Below are 19,614 nucleotides of genomic sequence, written 5' to 3' on the forward strand. Positions count from 1 at the left end.
TTGGCTTAAAGCAGTATTTTGAGGAGAGGAAAAATGTTTCATGCCATAATTTTATAGTCATCAAAAGATTATTCTGACGAGGTAAAACATTATTTGCGTGTCAGTCTTACTGAATAAATACACAATCATGTCTATAAGCTTTTAAGAAAAGCAAAAGGTTAAGCTGCTTTGTTAGGAATGTGTGTTGTAAATCCACATTTCAAGCATGAGGGAAAAAAATATAAATACACTGAATGAATCCTCAAGCATCCCCAAAAATAATGATGTTGCCAGTAAAATACAGAGAGATTACATCCACATTTAAAAAAATATATATTAGTTGAGTCAGTTCTGGGATTCTCCTACTAAAAAAAAAAGTACAAGAAGGTCTTCTTTTCTTTAGCATTTTAAAGATCTTGCTCTAGATCATATCCCATGAGCAATGAAAGAAGGAAGCACTGTTTTTACCACAAAATTGTGTATGTCATAAAATATCACAGGGAGTAAATCTGTCACGATGGACAGAGTTGTACAGCTTAAAGGCCTCGTTTGGAGTTACGATTGTCTTGTTCCCAATCATTTTTGACTGTCTTGATTGCTAAATTTTAGCAACATTTTATCTTGCTACAGGTAATTGACTAATACAAACTGCGGTTAATTTACCTCTTTGTTTTCTGACTGAGTGCCACCACAGATAACCTGAGTAGCAACAGTGGTACACATATACCAGGATTTGAGCATTATGACACTATTTATTATTGGTGCCTTTGTTAGGTCTTGATAATTGTTATAGTTCCTCCCTCAGATTGAAGTTTTTGCTTCCTTACAGAGTTCTTTGGTTTTGCTTTTTTGTCTCACATAAATGTGTCATATTGTGAAACAAATTTTGTTATTAGATAAAGATAACTGGATTAAAAACAAAGAGCAGTTTTCAAACAAATTTATTAAAAGAAAATCACTATTTAAACCAATCTGACCCTGCTAAATGTATTTAGCATGATTTATTAAATCATGAATTAACTGATTTAACGTGTGTAGTAATAGTAGTAATATCATGTTTGTTGCCGTTGAAACATACATTACAATGAAATTTGCTTTCTGCATTTAACCCCATCCCCTTGGGGAGCAGTGGGCTGCCATGTGCGGCGCCCGGGGAGCAATCTGGGGTTAAGGGTCTTGCTCAGGGACCCAGAGTGCCGGCACTGGGGATCGAACCGGGTACATGCATCCTTGTCTGAGTGCAAGCGCGCTGTGTGCGTGTGTGTAAATTACATTATCATTCTGGAAAGGGCTTGCCTTACAAGGCCATTTAGCTTTTGGGCTTTCACTGTGTGGTGCCTGGGGAACATTCTGAGGCTAAGGGACCCAGAGTGGCAATCTGTGGGGTGCAATTCCTTTGTCACAAAGGGACGGATTGGCTTAGAAAGCTTTTCCCTTTAATAAACAAATTCAACTGAAAACTGCATTTTGTGTTTACAACATGCCACAAAACTTTCAAAAAGAAGAAATCTGCAAAATGCCATAACATTTACAAAAACAGAAGAAATCTGCAGCAGCAAAAAACACTTTTTACAGAACTGTAAACTTTGCTATAACTGGCAGAACATCATCTCCTTGTGCGCTGGAATCAAGTAGCCCCCAAAAGACAAAATGTATTTTTCACAAAGATGTTAATTGTTATTGCTTCATTACAAAGCTCTGAAAGTGCCACCATCGCCTAAGATACATTCACTCAGATGAATAATTAAAAAAGTCACTGTAAATAAAAAGGCGCATACGAAGTTCTTAACTCAGACTTTAAACACAATCTCGCGTGATTTTAGCTAGTGAAAATCCCGTTCATAACGGAAGCCGCCGCAGGTCATTTTGAGTCGGCGTGCTCATTTGAACTGAAACGAAGCAGAAGACGGGCGGCCCAGCACTGATTATCCAACTTTCCGATCAATATTGTACGTATAGTTTCAGGGGGTCTTATTTTCACCTATGTGTGTGATCACGTCGTTCGCGCGATGTTTTAGACGAGCTGTGGGTAAATCAACGATCAAGACGAGCGTCGACGTTAGCACGGCCAGTGGGTTTAGCATTAGCAGCTTAGCGGCTAACGGTAGCCCGGTGAAACGTGTTCCTCGAGTCCTTTTTTTTTAGCTGCTGCTCTATTCGTTTCATCGGTCCGTAATGTTTCAGCAAGCCAGGGCCTCTTAGTTCTCAGAATATTTACCGATTGGCGCTGTTAGCGCAACCGTCCGGGGGGCCGTTACTAGTTTTCAACCCGGGCCACATTGCGAAGCCAGCCGGGGGGGAACTACCTCAACAGCTAGGCCCGAAGAAGAAGGGTAACTTTTGCAGCATCAGGTCTGCTGCTTAAAAGAAAAAGACGAACTGAGAATATGCGGCGCATTATCAGGTCGGGTAAACGCCGTATTGTGTTCGCCTCGGGACCGACGTGAAGTTTAATAAAACAAGTTACGCTCGTTTTATTTCCCCTGGCACGCGACCCCCCTCGATGACCCGCGTGTCTCTGGCCCACCCGCTGACAGCCACCGCCTCGGAATCTGTGCAAAAAAAAAAAAAAATATTGAGACGAGCCGCGTGGACTGGCGGACCGGGTGGCGTGGGGGGTGGGGTGGGATTAACACGAGGTGGTTAAGCCGGGTCACGGAGATTTTAGCTGTTCGCGTGGTCTAATGGCTTTGTTTTTTTTTTTTTTTGTCCCTGCAAACGGGTTACGCTTAATACTCATCCGCTAGCTCGCGCGGATTTGCTCCCACTTGAACCGGCGCTACGCGGGGTTTGCCGGCGGACGTTAGCTCCGTCGCTAGTCCGGCGGACACATGTGGTCCGGAGATGATGCATCAAACAACCGTCTGACCTTCACTGATGGTGTTTTTGTATTCATACTGTCTGATCCAGAGGCCACGTGTCTTCGCCCGGTCATTCTGTGGGTCTCGCGCGCTCGCCAGCCTCACCAGCCAACGTGTTTAAAGGTGTCTGTGTCTGTGTGTGTGTGTCCGCAGGATGGAGTGGCAGCCGGACGAGCAGGGGCTCCAGCAGGTCCTGCAGCTGCTTAAAGACTCCCAGTCGCCCAACACCGTCACACAAAGAGCTGTCCAACAAGTATCCTGTTGCTCGTTTTTGACGATTCTCTCGTCTTTTAGCACCATTAGCACTATTAATAAGAGTGTTAAATAACAAAAAAAATGTACAAATGCATTTTTGGCAGGAGAGGTCAATCTGTGGACATAGGTGACCCTTAAACAGCCTAATATTCACAATTAACACAGACAGTGTTACTAAAGCAGACTTTTTAATTCCTTAAATAATGCAGATTCTTCCTTTTTTTTTTTTAGCTCTTAGAAGATCAAAAAGCTGTTTGTCAGGATGGATGATATAGACTTGTAATTAACGTCATTAGATAGTGATTAGAAAAATGTATGATGATGAAACATTTAAAATGGAGTTGACCCTCTTTTGGGGGTAGGGGACTGTGGCTCTGTGGTTAGAGTACGCATCTTGCAAGCGGAAGGTTGTGGGTTCAGTTCTAACTTCCTCTTGTCACACGTCGACGTGCCCCTGAGCAGCGCGCTTTACGTTACCAACATGTGCGATTAGGTGAGTGTGGCTGTGGTGTGAAGCACTTGAAACGGTCATTATGACCAGAACTAGAGCACTATAAATGTCTGTCCATTTACCATTTCGGGTCATGACTGTCTAGATGTAGTCAGATCCCTGCAAACATTGCTTTTAGGTTTAAGATCGGCCGCTTCAGTGCACCAGTCACTGTTTTAGTAGTTGGAGCTGAATGTGAAACGGTTACGGTCACCGCCATCTCTACACCTTGTTCCCCATCTGTAAAGTTTGTGTTAAGGATGTGCTGTGGTTGTTGAAATGATGACATGTATGTCAAGCCAAGCTCTCTCACTGTCTGGTTCTTCTGCATGAACTTCTGTTGACTTCTGATTTCAGCGGATAAAATGATCCTTAACCGCTTTACTAGAAACTTGAACAACTTAATCAGTTCCCCGACTTCAACAACTATCTCATCTTTGTCCTCACGAGGCTTAAGACCGAAGGTAAGCGTGTGTCGTTTACGTTTTCACTTAGAAACATGTAAAGATGGATTATGCATGCAGGCCACCCCGGAGTGCGAGCACCTTTATATGCTCCGGTTTGTTCAGGAATCATCTTAAGAAGCCGCCAATGTGACTTTCTTGCTTCACGAACCATGTTTGGTCACATTCTTCCACAGCCGGGAATGCAGACAGCTCTGCAGTACGCTGACGTAGCGCCTGTTTACATTATGCTCCCACACTACAGGCTTAGGCCTTGGGTCCTCTTTTTGTCATTTTGATGTGGAACCCCACTCAGAACCTGACTAAATTAGCTGAATGTGTCACTAAATTGAGACCAGGACCAGTGGTGGGTGTGTTTTATGCCCTAATTCGTACACTTTGGTGCTTTCTGAAACTTAAATGGTGAATAACAGTCACTTCTATAAAGTATGTGTCTGTGTTAGCTTTTCCTTCCTGTGTTTACTGTCCCTCACTTTGTACACAAATGTTTTTTCTTTTCTCTCAGATGAGCCGACTCGCTCCTTGAGTGGCTTGATACTAAAGAACAACGTCAAGGCCCACTACCAGAACTTCCCATCGGGAGTTTCCGATTTCATCAAGCGGGAATGCCTCAACAGCATCGGGGATCCCTCGCCACTAATCCGGGCCACGATCGGTGAGTTTTTTACGCTGTCGCACCGATCCGCCGCTTCCCCGTTATCTCTGTGGCCTCTGGAGATGATGCATTCCTAACACCTGAGTACCCGTGAAGGCGTTTGTATTCATACTGTCTGATCCAGAGCCGCTGCAGAGGCCGCTAGGTTTGAAACCCGGAATCCCGTTTTTGATCTCTGCCTCTTTTTTTGCTCTCCAAGGCATCCTCATCACTACGATCGCCTCCAAAGGAGAGCTGCAGACATGGCCGGAGCTGCTGCCACAGCTCTGCAACTTGCTCGACTCGGAGGACTACAACACCTGTGAGGTCAGCGCCTACCAGAGCTACGCCCTGATGCTGTCTGTACACGTGCTGACCACATAAATAGCTCCTCGAGTTTGAGACTGGCCGTATCGAGCTTTGACTCTGCATAGCTAAACATTTAAAAGACCAAATGTGTGCAGTTTTGTTTTTTTTGCTCTACGTCGATCTTCTGATGCCGTCTCGTTCTCTCCTCTGTGTCTCCGTCTCCGTTTTGCGTTTTGATTTGACAGCCTCTCTGTGTATGTCCGTGTCCCAGGGCTCGTTCGGCGCGCTGCAGAAGATCTGCGAGGACTCGTCGGAGCTGCTCGACAGCGACGCTCTGAACAGGCCCCTCAACGTTATGATACCTAAATTCCTTCAGTTCTTCAAGCATTGCAGTCCAAAGATTAGGTACAGGCGGGAGCAGGATGCGGCAAATCTGTGTCATGCAGCTGGAGACGTTTCACACGGTTCTCCGGCTCCTAGAAGTGATGCCTGCTATCTTCTGTCAGCGGGTTGCCGAGCAACAGCGATAGATTGGGTGCAGCGATGAATATGTGCATCTGTTAGCAGCTTGGTTTATTTTAATGCGGCTGCTTTTTATTCATTCTTTGTAAACTGGGGGGGGGGGGTGTATTTAAAACGGGGCAGTTTTTAGTTCAAGCGTTACATTTGAGGACAATGTGTGCTGCACGCATGTTTTAACACTAAAGCGTCTGTTTTTATGACTCGTTTTCTTACAGGTCCCACGCTATAGCATGTGTGAACCAGTTCATCATCGGCAGGGCCCAGGCCCTCATGGACAGCATCGACACCTTTATAGAGGTTAGCCGCCTGGTCGTCAAAATGTGAATGGAAGGGTTTGCCCTCGTTTCCCCTCCTAAATTGTTTTATTTATTTTAATATCTTCCAGAGTCTGTTTGTGCTGGCAGCAGATGAAGACTCCGAGGTCCGCAAGAACGTGTGCAGAGCCCTGGTCATGCTGCTGGAGGTCCGCATCGACCGTCTGATCCCCCACATGCACAGCATCATCCAGGTAGGTTGAGCCGGAGAGCAAATGTTTTTTTTCTTTTTCTTCTCCTGCTAATGAACTCCGGGGTTCTCTCGTCGTTTTCCTGCAGTACATGCTCCAGCGCACTCAGGATCCTGATGAGAACGTGGCTCTGGAAGCCTGCGAGTTCTGGCTGACCCTGGCAGAGCAGCCCATTTGTAAGGAGGCGCTGTCCGGACACATGGTGCAGTGAGTACCGTAGCTGTTTTTTTTTTTTTTTTTTTTGTTTTTTTGTTTTTTTGTAGTCTATTTTCTTGAACACGCCCCCCGGTGCTGATGGAAAAAATGCTTCCGGCTGCATTGATTGCTTTGGGGCAGCGAGCAGAATGAAAGCACTCCTTAGAAATTTAGTTGTACGCCACACTTCTACGATTCCATGATGATGCAAAGGTCAGAGAATGCGCCCGGTCCTTGTATGATGTGACAGAACAAAGTTATCTGTGAAGGGTGGTCTGCGGTTGTGTTTATTGAGGAACTGTGAAGTGAAAGTGGCTCAAGATTAAATCATTAAGCCAGCGTTGCGAAACATTTTCAATCACACGGTGGTGGCAGCACCATGTTGCCGGCCTTCATGTGATTGGAAGCTGGTCAGACAGGATGGGCGGGGCTAAATATGGCGAATGAGGCAGAGGTTCACCCTCCAACAGTACAACAGCCACATATACAGTAGATGGGTTTAGATCAAACCTCGTTAGGGTGGCCTAGTCAAATCCCAGAGTCAAATTCAATGGAGAATCTGTGGCAAAGCTGGAAGAGGCATTGCTCACAAGACTTGCAGCTGTAACTTCCTCTATATACAAAAAACGTCAATAAAACGTTGTTGCTGTTGTTCTTTTCACCGACACCTACTTCTCCATCTGTTGCTACAGACTGATCCCCGTTTTGGTGAACGGCATGAAGTATTCAGAGATCGACATCATACTGCTGAAGGTAAGAGCAGGATCTGTTTTTAAAGTAGTTTGCAGGTGGGACACGCCGAGGTTAGCACTCCCTGGCCGGAGCTCGCGATCGACCGGCCCGGCGCTGACGTGAGACGCCTCTGTGACGTTTCAGGGCGACGTGGAGGAAGATGAGGCGGTGCCGGACAGCGAGCAGGACATCAAGCCCCGTTTCCACAAGTCGCGCACCGTCACCCTGCAACACGAAGGAGGGGAGGGGGAGGAGGACGAAGACATCGAAGATGATGATGACGACGACGACGATGATGCGCTGACGGACTGGAACCTGCGTAAGTGATGAGCAGCGATTCTACGGTCAGGCTGGTTCTTTATTATCGTTTACCTGAAGCTTGGGATGAATGAAGTTTTATTAAAATGTGACGGTTTACGAACTGATTCAGATTATAGGAATAAACCCTACCCTTCTTATTTCATCTTATTTGATTATGTGGTTTCCCTTTTCTTTTCTTTATATATCGTAGGAAAGTGTTCAGCCGCGGCGCTGGACGTTCTGGCCAACGTGTTCCGTGACGAGCTGCTGCCGCACCTTCTGCCTCTTCTGAAAGGGCTGCTCTTCCACCCGGACTGGGTGGTCAAGGAGTCTGGCATCCTGGTGCTTGGAGCCATCGCTGAAGGTGAGATGGTTTTATTTACGTCTAGCCCAGGGTTTAACTCATTCTCATTTTTACACTGATAGTACAACTAAACACCACCCTTTTTGGTCCAAGAAACGGTTTTAAATAAATTATGAGACAGACAAATAAAGTACCCCACAATTACAAGTTACAGATTATGTTCAAAGGAATATGGGGGGTCCTCAGACTGAAGGTGGAGGAGCGCCTGGTCTCTAACGCTGGAATTGATGGTGGCCACACAAACTATTAGGGCACAATGTGGATGTTTTCCACTCAGGGCTTTACTCATGTTTGTTCCCAGCGGTTTGGACATTAATGGCTGTTATTTTCAGGGGACGGCAGATTTACAGTTGTGAGATACCGTAAGTGTTTTATAGCACTTAAACTACAGTATTATTTCTAAAAAGCTCTGCAAATCTGCTTTTGAGCTTCCAAATCAAACCTCATGAGTCTGACATGTTGAATGTTGCTGTTTAGCTTTTAGGCAAGGATACTTAAACCACTAAAACCGTCTTGGAAATGTTTATTTATGGGAAGCGCACTGAATTCAGGGTCTTAACTTTAGCATTAGAGAATGATCAACCTGACTGTGTATTTTGGAGAATTTTTTATTTATTTTTTTACAGTTGGTGGGAAACGGCATTTCTGATGTATTACCTGGGTTTTTTTTATTAAGTTAATGATTCCTTGTTTGTGTCTCGCATGATGTCTGGCAGGGTTTTGAAACCTGTTACACTTTGCAAATACCGTCATAAAAAAAGGGATCTAAAAAAAAAGGAAATTAAAGTCAGACTTAACTATCCATCATTGAATGTCCCCAGGTTGAAACCTCCACTGAAATAGAAAAAAGGGAAAGTCCTTTTTATATGGATGTATTTATATACACGTGCTAATAAAGTAGATTGCACTATTTCTAAACGACCTTTTAAAGGTCTGATCTGCTGATCCTTATTTTCATTCAAGAACTGTGTAGAAAATCAGTTTCTTGAGCGTTTCTGCCATAGGAAGAGATGAGGCCTTATCATGCTTTGCATGTAAGAGAAACTGCTGTAAAAGGTTTTACAAGCATTGTAATATTACTCTAATGTATAATACATTGACTCTGAGTTTAAGCTGTTTTTGTGATGGAGGTAATAATTCAATCTATTTTCCAGCTGAAATATATTGAGGCGCCATTAATCTGTGGCAGAACACCTGAAATCTGTTGGAGTTCTCTAGTAGATACATGTACCCATCTGTCTTTAATATAACCGATCATAATTTGAAGTGTTTGTGGGCGCCTAATTATAGTAAACGTCTCCGTTATTTTAAATGGAGCCGCTATTTATCTGATCTGCTCCATTTTTCTGCCAACTAAGCGGTCAGCGTGACCTTTCACACCACAGGTTGCATGCAGGGCATGGTGCCCTACCTGCCGGAGCTCATCCCCCACCTCATCCAGAGTCTGAGCGACAAGAAGGCCCTGGTACGCTCCATCGCCTGCTGGACCCTCAGTCGCTACGCGCACTGGGTGGTCTCCCAGCCCCCCGACTCCTACCTCAAACCCCTGATGACGGAGCTTCTCAAACGCATCCTGGACAGCAACAAGAGGGTGCAGGAGGCCGCCTGCAGGTGAGCGGCTGTCCTCTCCTCCGCCTCTGATAGGTGGACATGATGAAAACCCCAGCTCATTGATAAGCAATGATACACTTTGTTCCCAATTTTCTGTTCTGATCCACCCGCCGTATGGGGCTTTAACTTTATTAATTGCACCTATATTCAGAATACTAAGACTTTCCATGCTGGCTTTTCAGCTCCTTTGCCACCCTGGAGGAGGAAGCGTGCACCGAACTGGTTCCTTACCTGAGCTTCATCCTGGACACGCTGGTTTTTGCCTTCGGGAAGTACCAGCACAAGAACCTCCTCATCCTGTATGATGCCATCGGCACTTTGGCCGATTCAGTGGGTCACCATCTTAACCAACCCGTAAGTACTCAGGTGTTTTTTATTTATTTTTTAAATAAACACCAGCGGACGAACCCGTACTCGTTTTAAGAGGTGATCAGTATCTGGAGGTGATGAAACACCCAGCTCATTGACACAAAATGATACTCTATGTTCCTAAACTTTCTGATCCAAATACTGGTCACTTCATGGCTCCAGAGTTTCTACACAGTCTGATATTTGCTCTTAACATTTTTCTGACTTTATTCTCAGTTCCACATCCTAAAATTTGAAAAACGTGGAAATAAGAAAATAAATTATTTCCTTGTTCCCTTTATTACTTTTTTTTTTTAAAGTTCTGTTTTGTAGGTGTGAGCTGAAGCGTTTAGGTAGAACCTCATAGCTTGGCTCTTGTCTAAGAATCTACAAGTGTTGCTGACTGGACATTTCTTGTTGGATGAAATTTAAATTCAATCCACCAATCAAAGCTAAAAACACAAAAAAACAACAACAAGGAGACATTTCTAAATACTTTGTGGACTAACTGTGTCTTTATATATTTCTTTTGATTGAATAATTTATTTAAAGTCTTCAGTTTGTGGATATGGGGAAAGAAAATGAAGATTTTTTTTATTTTATTATTTTTTTTATCCAAATATTACAAACTTGTGGCCCTAGTTGTCACGCTGGGTTTCTACACCTCTTAAAATCCCAGAAATGTCCTAATTAGAAGCGTACCAATCAAACTTCTCTGGGTCGACGGGGATCTCCAGTTCGTCTCTGAGGTCCCACCTGCTGATTTTAGGTTCTGAGCAAATGTGCTGACAGATAATTTTCTGTATCGGCCTGCTGGTCACTAATCAGAGGTTGTTGGCTGATTCCAATTGGTTGACTTGTCTCTACAGCCAATTAGTTCTTTTAAACACTCTTATGAGCTCACGGTTGGCCTTGTTTTCCAGGAGTACATCCAGAAGCTGATGCCCCCTTTGATAGCGAAGTGGAATCAGCTAAAAGATGAAGACAAGGATCTTTTCCCGCTGTTAGAGGTCAGTATCTTCTACTTTAAATAAAACCTTAGTTTTATAGCTGCAGTTCAGACAAAAGTCAAAACGTTTTTTTGTTTTTTTCCCCCCCAGTGTCTGTCGTCGGTAGCCACGGCCCTGCAGAGCGGCTTCCTGCCGTACTGCGAGCCGGTTTATCAGCGCTGCGTCACCTTAGTCCAGAAGACGCTTGCTCAGGCCATGGTGGGAGCGCAGACGCACTCTGGAAAACACTTTCTGTCCACGTGTGTCGTCACAGCCGTCAAACTTATTCCTGCCGCCGTCTCTGCAGATGTACAACCAGCAGCCGGACCAGTACGAGGCTCCGGACAAGGACTTCATGATCGTGGCCTTGGATCTGCTGAGCGGACTCGCCGAGGGCCTCGGGGTCCACGTGGAGCAGCTAGTGGCTAGATCCAATATAATGACCCTGCTGTTTCAGTGCATGCAGGTGTGAGAGCCGTGCTCGATCTGTCTCGTGTGTCGTTTAAATAATTGTAGTTTTTATTTCATAGCCGTTTTTTTTTATTAAAGTTAAAGAGTAATTTGTGTGGTTGTGACACAGGACACGTTGCCTGAAGTGAGGCAAAGCTCCTTTGCGCTGCTGGGGGACCTGACCAAGGCGTGCTTCCTTCATGTGAAGCCCTGCATCGGTGAGTCAGTGTCAGATCTGCTCTCCTCGTCTGGCTCGTTTTTAACCAGAAGCCGTCAAGGAGCAGCGTTTATTCTTTTGTACCCATTGTGTTTTTGTTTGCCTCCTTCCAGCTGAGTTTATGCCCATCCTGGGGCTCAACCTGAACCCAGAGTTCATCTCGGTGTGTAACAACGCCACCTGGGCCATCGGGGAGATCTCTATGCAAATGGGTAAGAGTGCTGCTCCTGGTGCACGTGACTTTTATTCCTGCAAATTATGGTTTTATTTAAGAAGTGATCCGTATCTGGAGGTGATGAAACACCCAGCTCATTGACAAAAAAATGATACTTTTTGTTCCTAAACTTTCTGATCCAAATACTGAACACTTCGTGGCTCCAGTTGGTGCAGTGGAGCGTTAGCTCAGTTTCTACATCATAAAGTCTGAAATTGGCTTTTGTAATTTTTTCGAAAATAATGTAAAAAAATCGTCTTTCACATCCTAAAATGTAAAAATGGGGTTATTTTGAAAAATAAAACTTTTCTTCATATTGTGCGGCTCCACTTTACTTACTCTGTCTATGCGCTGTTGGTTTGGTAGAAAATATATTTTAATTCTCATAGTTTATCTATGGACTGCATTTCCAGGGAGCGGTTTAAAACAATGTTATTGCAGTTTGACTTATCGTTTTACAAATTAGATACTACAACTTTTTCTTTAAACATTGGGCATAATAGGCAAGGTGAGTTTATTTATAACCCTTATTAGTAACAAGATGAGTTAAAGTGCTGAAGAGGACAGTGTAAACGAGAAAACAATAGCTGTTTACTGTGCAACAAATAATCTTTAGCCTAACAAGCTGTGTTAGAGTCCTTGTTAAGTTTTAATGTCAGTTTTCAGTGTCTGATCTGAATTCAAGAGAAAACTGCATGTGCAACCTATATTAGTTTAAAAATATACATATCCAAGGAAGTGGAGCATGCCCTTTAGTTTTAATAAGGGATAATTACGCTTTATGGATGTCTAGTGGATGCTTGTTTAGTATAAAGATTTAGTATAAAGCAGAATAATTTGCTTTCTTTCTGATTTACTTGAAACTGGTGGGGAAGTTCAGAAAAAGATCTGTTTGGCAAAATGTTGGTGAGGTTTGACTCTTGTCTTGAACATGCATAAATGTGTGGAAAAGTATAGTTGTAGTGAATCGATATTCCCTCAGTCGGTTTTAAGTCCTATTTAATGTTTTTACTTGAATAAAAACAAATTAATGGCAGTATGACTCTGCAGATGCTTCTCAAAAGCACTGGTTACTAGTTGGGTTTATGTAGCAGCAAATCCCTGTAACCTTTTTCCATCATAATTGTTTCTAGTAAAAGGTGGATTTTATATTTTCCCAAAAAAAAGTTGGGCAGCTGATTTTGTTCCAAGAGGCTTTCCTTCTGACTTCCAGCTGTTTTTTTTGTCTGCTCGCCCTCTTCTGTGTAGGAGCAGAGATGCAGCCTTACGTTGGCATGGTGCTGCCTCACCTGGTGGAGATCATCAACAGACCCAACACCCCCAAGACTCTGCTGGAAAACACAGGTACAGAGAGAGGATCACAGATGCACACTGTTCACTACAGACCAACGGGAGGATGACCCAAACCTTTTCTTTGGTGTTTCCTTGTCTGCAGCCATTACAATCGGCAGACTCGGGTTCGTCTGTCCTCAGGAAGTGGCTCCGCAGCTGCAGCATTTCATCCGACCGTGGTGCGTCCCTCGTCACGTTTTCCCATTCTGATAACCATTTCTTTTTTTAAAGCGGCTTATGTTTATAATGCTTTTATTTGATCACAGGTGCACATCTTTAAGGAATATTAGAGATAACGAGGAGAAGGACTCTGCTTTTCGGGGAATATGCGTTATGATCGGTGTCAATCCTGCAGGAGTGGTGCAGGTGAGGGCATTCGTTGACTGCTAGACGTACGGCGGATTACTAAAAACATGGTTCTGCGTTGGTGTACTGAGAACAAATTATGTCTGTGCAGGATTTTATTTTCTTCTGTGACGCCGTGGCTTCATGGGTCAGCCCAAAGGACGACTTGCGGGATATGTTTTATAAGGTAAGCGGATGATCTCGCTGCCCTCTTGAACAGGGGCTGGTGATCCTGTTCTTCCCTTTGGCCGTTTAGTCTCCGCTCACAGCACACTGTGATGATCATCCATCAGACATTCGAAATCTGATCACAAGCTGTGGATGGATACGATTCTGAGAAGTGTGGTAAGGGTTGGGAAATAATTGTTTGCAACCATCTTTCCAAAACCTCAGTCAAGCTGACCTGCCAGCACAGATGCACAATGATAGTTTGTCTGATTTCTTCTGACCTCGTAAAGCAATGCATGCGCCAACATCCAAAGGTGATAAATCATTACCAGGCGGCTCGGTCACAGCAGCTCCTATGATTACTACTTGCAACATAAGGCATAAATTGTAGTTCTAAGGGTAGTTCTGTAATCTTCATAGTAAAGGGCGGCTTATCTGGTAGGATATTTAAGTGTCCTGCATGTTTATTAAATCCTTGCTCATATGGATTGACTCCTTAAAGGTATATACCTGCGTTCTTTGCTAACGTGGCTATATACCTATAGAAAGACCAGAAACAGTTTAAACATGATGAAATGGTTATACACACCAAGCCTTCATCCTGATGTTTTGATCGTCGTTTTTGTGGATTAAAACAGACGTGGCGCCATCTACAGACAGTATCGCAGAACTATCGTAATACCAATTTTCTTAATTAATAAATTGCTTATAAATAATGCCGGACTGAGCCTTGCCCTCTGCAGTGCTTTGCAGTAAAGCTGCAGCTCGGCGTTATCGAAGACCAACCGTTATTAGTTAAATACATCGATTTACAGCAACGTTAAGAGCCTCATATCAGAACATTTACTCACGTCAGTCACATCTGAGCCATCAGCAGGTTTAGCGTCTGCTTCAGTGAACACAAACGTTCAAACTGGTTTCCCCGTGATATTCCAGTCTTTTTTCCCTCTTGGAATCATATACGTTTTGGCTTTTTTTTTTTTCACTGGATTTTCGATCATTCTTTGTTTTGCTGGAAGATGCTAATAGCCGTTAGCCGCTTCCTCGTTTTATCCCCTGCTGTGCATGCGCAGGGTTGTACTTCCTCTGTTATTTAAAAATAGAAACAAAAGGCTTTATTTCTGAACAAACTGAGCAGAAACGAAGCGTAAAATACCAAAATAACTAAAACGCCAGCAGGCCGTGGTAATCTTTCATAAAACTTTGTGCGAAACCAGAGTGAGCTACTGCCGTATAAATAACAAAAGTCAAATAACGTGGCTATGCACCTTTAATGCCTGCACCAGATGTAAATCTTAAGTAGCTGAAATGCTAGTGCTCGTGGAGAATTTTATATAGTTATTGAAATATTTATCGTGCTGGTCAGTTGGCAATTTTTTCTTCAGAGGTTTATTAAAGGAATAGATGAGAACAGCAATCAAAATGTTTTTCCACCCTTCCTGGTGTTGAATGTTTATGTTGGGAGCAAAAGCCACGTGACACGGTGTGAGACCAGCCTCTATCCCCATTCACCTGAATATATCGAGGCTAAATCTGTTCTTCATTCATTCACAAAACACTTCAGGTGGCGTTAGGGCAGCTTTTAGCCACCTGGGGTTTGTGAAAGGATTAAGGCGACTGGAAGTTCAGGTCAACCCACCTGATTCACCCAGACTCCACTATGATTGCCAGTTGAAGAGTTAAGATTGTGTTGTTCTGTCTCCCAAGATCCTGCATGGCTTCAAGGACCAGGTGGGAGAGGAGAACTGGCAGCAGTTCTCTGAGCAGTTCCCCCCTCTGTTGAAAGAGCGACTATCAGCCTGCTACGGTGTCTAATCCAACCCTTGTTCCACTGACCTGTCAAGTAAGTCCAAAGGAGAGTTTTTTTTTTTTTTTACTCCCAAGACGTAGCTCTCTGGATGTGATGATACACCCAGCTCATTGAGAACTAATGATACATTTTGTTCCCAAACACATTTCTCTGATCCAGATTCCCACTGTCCACCATGGCAGGTGGAATTTATTTTTTTTTTTTCCTGACCCACTAAAGAGCCGCTTTAATGAATAATTGCTATTTTCTTTCTCGTTTTCCTCTCTCCTAGGTTCATGAAGGGGAGAGGGTAACCGGGGGAGTCATTGCACTGCCCAAATCATGGGGAGAAACTCGAGCCGGAGGGGATGCGACTGATCCTCCAGCCTGCGGATGGGTTCCTTTTTCCCCTGCGCCCTGTTTGTCTCTGAGGGAGGGTGGGAATGAGGGCTGTAGTTAAGGGAGGGTAAAAACAGGGATATACGTACACCCCTCGTAATAAATGCCTCACTGCTAGAAAACTCAAAAGCGACTTTCGCCAAACCGAAATCCAGGGATCTTTGGTAGGGGGCGAGGGGCAGAGTTTAGACCTCCTTCTTCACGATTGGATTGTTCATACAAGTTAGCGACGTCTGGGTGGGGAGGGGAGGGGTGGGGTGGGGGCAGGTAGGTACAAAAAAAAAAAAAAAGTAATTATCCGAACCAGCAAACGCCACAACGCACGTAGAAACGCTCACATGTAGCTGTTTTAAACGGAGAACGGATGCTTTTACTTTGTAATGATGTACGCGGAACCTTTGCACCTTGTCCAAGCAGAACTGCATACACCTTTCTATGTGTACACACACACACACACACACAATACGCATCTCTGTTCATATATGCATTAGGTCAGACTCGGAGATTTCCTTTCTAACTGTAGGATTTTTATTTCTTTGCCGTCAACAGAAGCAGTAAAAGGTTTATTCCATCCCAGTTCCGACTTTCTATAATACATATAATCTAGGCTTAAGTTGCATGATAATGTGAACGTCTTTATTATTTGTAGCATTAATCATCAGTATTCAGGCAGTCTACTACTTTGTTCGAGCATCCTCTCCTACAATCAATGTAATCATCTCCCCCCCCCCGCCAGATAGTTTTAAACCGAGGTTGTTTGTGTTAAGACCAGCTATAGATAAATTCAGGAATAAACTCTCTTGTGGTGGTTGTTGATGCAGCAACGTTGTAATACTGTAAGGAGATCAAGAGTCTCCATCTGCTGCTTCGGCTTCGTTTTTTTACTATGTTTAAGAAATGGACTCACCGAGAGCCATAGGAGATCACCGAGAATATATACACGTACTGGTATAAATGCACCTTTTTCTCTTCTGAGGAAATAGAATATCTAATGTAAGGCGTACAGTAATGAGATACTGAGGCTGTTGGCTTTCTTCTTTTTTTTTTTCTTTTTGATAAGTGATTTTAGGTCTGCTGTAAGAAAAATGATTTAAAACAAAAGTTAAGAGTAAGACTTAAGCGAGGCCGTAGATTTATGCTACAACTCCTAAACGGGTTAAAGGACCCATACATGCATCTGAGCTTGTCTCTGCCTCTCGCCACGCGGAAGAGAGTCACCGATCCAAGTTTTATGGCTACTTTCCTGTCTCCGGTTCTTGTGAAGCTTTAAAAAGCTAGAAGCAATTTTAGTCATTTCTGATTTCGGTTTAAGAACTATTATTTGAGCTCAACACAATAAACACTCATATTTTCCCCTAGCCTTAATGTTGGCCGTTAAATATTCATATTGGGAGCAGAGAAGGAGGTTTATGGCCTTTTCCAGCACTTCTTGGAAAGTATGGAGTTTCTGTCAGCAGCCGTCGTTCCTAAAACCACTTTCTGCTGGCGTGTTCCCTAAAGAACATAGATCCTTGGGGCCTTGGCAGACCTTGCTGTCCTCGTAAACACAAGCTGCTCTGACCTCGCTGGCCCAGCATGCCCCTCCAGTTGTCTTATCAGCTCGGGTCACGAAGAGATCTAAACTTTTCAATGCCACCTCCCATGGGGTTAAATGTGCAGGTTTATATTCCCGTCTTTAATGAAAAAGAATAAAATTCTTATCTATTAAGAATATTAATCCCCATTGTTTCCTTTATGGTTATTGAAAGAATTGTCCATTTTGGGAAAGCAGCGTAGTGATGTTTTTCCTTTAAAGTCCCAAACTGTTCAGCCTTCCTGTAATCTTCAGGGAGCAGACATTTCCTCAGACTTTATGGTTAAAAATGGCTAACTTTAAACGGCATCCAACAAAAAGAGCATTGCATAGGGTGCATTCACTGACCAGCGTAAAGGTCAGACATTCCAGTTTCAGCCCATTTCTCAATGCAGCTGTATTCTAGGTTTTATTTCTGGCTGTCAGCGCCATCCCTGATGTAAAGCGTTTAAGTTTTAGCAGTTTTCCGGCCTTGCTGCTCGTCTTGTATGGTACGTCTACAGCTTCTTTCTAAACCTAGTGGTTAACGTTGCCATACATTCTCCCGCTAATATTGTGTAGGTTATGTCTGGGAATGCTGGGAGTCATTTTAGCTCTTAGATTACACTGGTTACCTTAGCTGTGGGAGTGTGGCGTCTCTTGATGTATTTTTTTTTTTTTTTTTTAAATACTTGTCCATAGTTGGTTACATTGGAGGTGTATGTGGATATTTTGCCTATTGGTGTTTACAGAAGTACTTCTTGGATATAATTTTGCACCAGCCCGACTTAAAATTATTCTAGGGAGTACGGTCTGACTAATGCCTGTTCTCATGTAGTCCTCTGTATTTGTTTGCCAGCCAACAAGTAATTCTGATTTATGGGTTGCTTTAAAAAAAACCTCCAAAGATGGTGTTTCAGAAAAAGAAAAGTTTAAAATGAAATTATTCCTGCCTGATTGAATAAACAAATGTCAGCTTGTGTTGAGGGGTTATGAATTTTGTAGGTAGGCTAATGGGATTTTTGTTTTTCTCCTTCATTAAATGTGACAGAAGTGTTTTTTTTTTTTTTTGTTTGTTACTGAAGTGGCGATGTTTAAGATCTGCAAACGCCTTCTGGAGGCGCCACAGCGAGGCCTCAGCTCGTTTGTGACCTCACGAGTTGAATTGTGCCGAATTCAGTAGAATGTAGAATTTGATTTTAATAAAATAAAAATAAAAAATAGCTGGACCTTTGCCATTATAATATGCACAAAATTTAATGCAAGTTTTTTTTTTGTCCACTTTTTTTATTTTTATTTTTAAGGCTCATGGCAGTTTTTATTAATTTTGTTTTGTATTCTATTGTGCTGATGTGCACAATTTTTCTTTTGGACTTTAAAAGTTTTTTTTCTTTTATTCTTTTTATTTAAAGAGCAGTTTTCTTTAGTTGTTTTTACAGCTTATCTGATTAAGTTAAATTTGATGTGGGCAGAAGGCAAGTTGATACTGGGAGATAATTTGAGGAGAATCTTTTTTTTTTTTTAACTCTGGCAAATTAATTCATTAGTTTCTTTTTGCTGGTCTGTGGTGTAGCTGGGATTTAATCTGATGTATCCCTTACATGATATTTAAGACGGGAAGTATTTTTCTTATAGATCTTTGAGCTAGCTGAATGTTTTGTACCATAAATGATGCATAAATAGAACTATAATTGTTTTGAGAATAACATCTGAAACCTTTGTCGTTTTGAATTATGTGCCATGGCACTTGACGACAATATGGAATGAATGCCACTCTCAAAGGATACTTCATAAGCATTTTTTTCCCCTTTTAAATTTCTACCAAATAAACTACAAATGATCATCCTGAAGTTGTGTATCTTTTTTTTTTTTTTTTTTTTTGTCTAGAATTGTAAACGACTTAACTAAAAATTAACCAGTCAATGATAATCGAATGAATTCAGAATCAGAAATACTTTAATAATCTCAGAGGGAAATTACAGTTCCAGTTGTGATGTGCAACTTATTTGAAATGTTTACTTTGCGTATAGTAGTGCTTTTAAAATTACTTGTGTCATTGCTTAAAAAGGTGGCTTTATCTGAGTCAGTTAATGGAAAGTTGAGTGGAAGGAAAAATATAACTAAAGATAACCACAGCCTTGAGAGAAGTGAGATAAAGCCTGTTGAAACATTCGGGACATTAACCTGGTATAAACCTTGGCTTGAACCTGAACAGCTTTGTTGTTTTCCAGCAGATGTAACATAGCACAAAGTATCTATATATTCATCATTAACCATGGTATGACCGACTGGCCAGAAAACCTGCCTGACCTGCACATCACATGGGACCTGGGGAACTGCCAGGAGAAGGATCAGATACAACATTGCTATGAGTTAAAGGCAGCGTTTTAGCATTGTTCCTGTAGATTTTTATTCCATATGCGCATTGAAAATAACAGCACCAAGTCACAAAGCTTTAAAATGTATCCAATTTTTTTAAAGCTTTGGACTATTCATTGAGCCTCGTTTCCACTGCTTGGGTTTGACACGCTCTACTCTGCCAGCTTTACCAGCATTTCTGCAATAGTTTTTTTCAGGGTCAAACAAAGTG

General features: G+C 42.7%; 1 protein-coding gene across 2 annotated transcripts; it reads left to right on the forward strand.

Annotated features, from left to right (window-relative positions):
• The first annotated feature begins 1,828 nt into the window (after positions 1–1,828).
• LOC105920382 (transportin-2) lies at positions 1,829–18,874 on the forward strand. 2 transcript variants are annotated; one of them, XM_012855968.3, is made up of 25 exons: positions 1,829–1,928; positions 2,994–3,093; positions 3,974–4,049; positions 4,555–4,704; positions 4,904–5,010; positions 5,264–5,397; positions 5,730–5,811; positions 5,900–6,022; positions 6,108–6,226; positions 6,907–6,967; positions 7,091–7,265; positions 7,458–7,610; positions 8,996–9,221; positions 9,404–9,575; positions 10,493–10,579; positions 10,670–10,777; positions 10,866–11,024; positions 11,139–11,226; positions 11,339–11,437; positions 12,688–12,783; positions 12,875–12,950; positions 13,038–13,137; positions 13,229–13,303; positions 14,992–15,127; positions 15,366–18,874. In XM_012855968.3, exons 2-24 carry the CDS (start codon positions 2,995–2,997, stop codon positions 15,097–15,099), a joined length of 2,673 nt encoding a protein of 890 aa, XP_012711422.1. In that variant the 5' UTR covers positions 1,829–1,928; position 2,994; the 3' UTR covers positions 15,100–15,127; positions 15,366–18,874. The 2 variants fall into 2 exon arrangements, with proteins under 2 accessions (XP_012711422.1, XP_036004079.1); XM_036148186.1 differs by lacking the exons at positions 1,829–1,928; positions 2,994–3,093; positions 3,974–4,049; positions 4,555–4,704 and having other exon boundaries at positions 4,935–5,010; positions 5,238–5,397.
• The last annotated feature ends 740 nt before the right edge of the window (positions 18,875–19,614 follow it).

Source organism: Fundulus heteroclitus, chromosome 16 (assembly GCF_011125445.2).
Source record: "Fundulus heteroclitus isolate FHET01 chromosome 16, MU-UCD_Fhet_4.1, whole genome shotgun sequence".
In the NCBI taxonomy this organism is placed as follows: domain Eukaryota; kingdom Metazoa; phylum Chordata; class Actinopteri; order Cyprinodontiformes; family Fundulidae; genus Fundulus; species Fundulus heteroclitus.

Coding starts and splice junctions, on each gene's coding strand:
- LOC105920382 (XM_012855968.3), top strand. CDS start 2,995: ATGGAGTGGCAGCCGGACGAGCAGGGGCTCCAGCAGGTCCTGCAGCTG. Junction 5,398..5,729: donor CATTGCAGTCCAAAGATTAG/GTACAGGCGGGA, acceptor GTTTTCTTACAG/GTCCCACGCTATAGCATGTG. Junction 9,222..9,403: donor GTGCAGGAGGCCGCCTGCAG/GTGAGCGGCTGT, acceptor CTGGCTTTTCAG/CTCCTTTGCCACCCTGGAGG.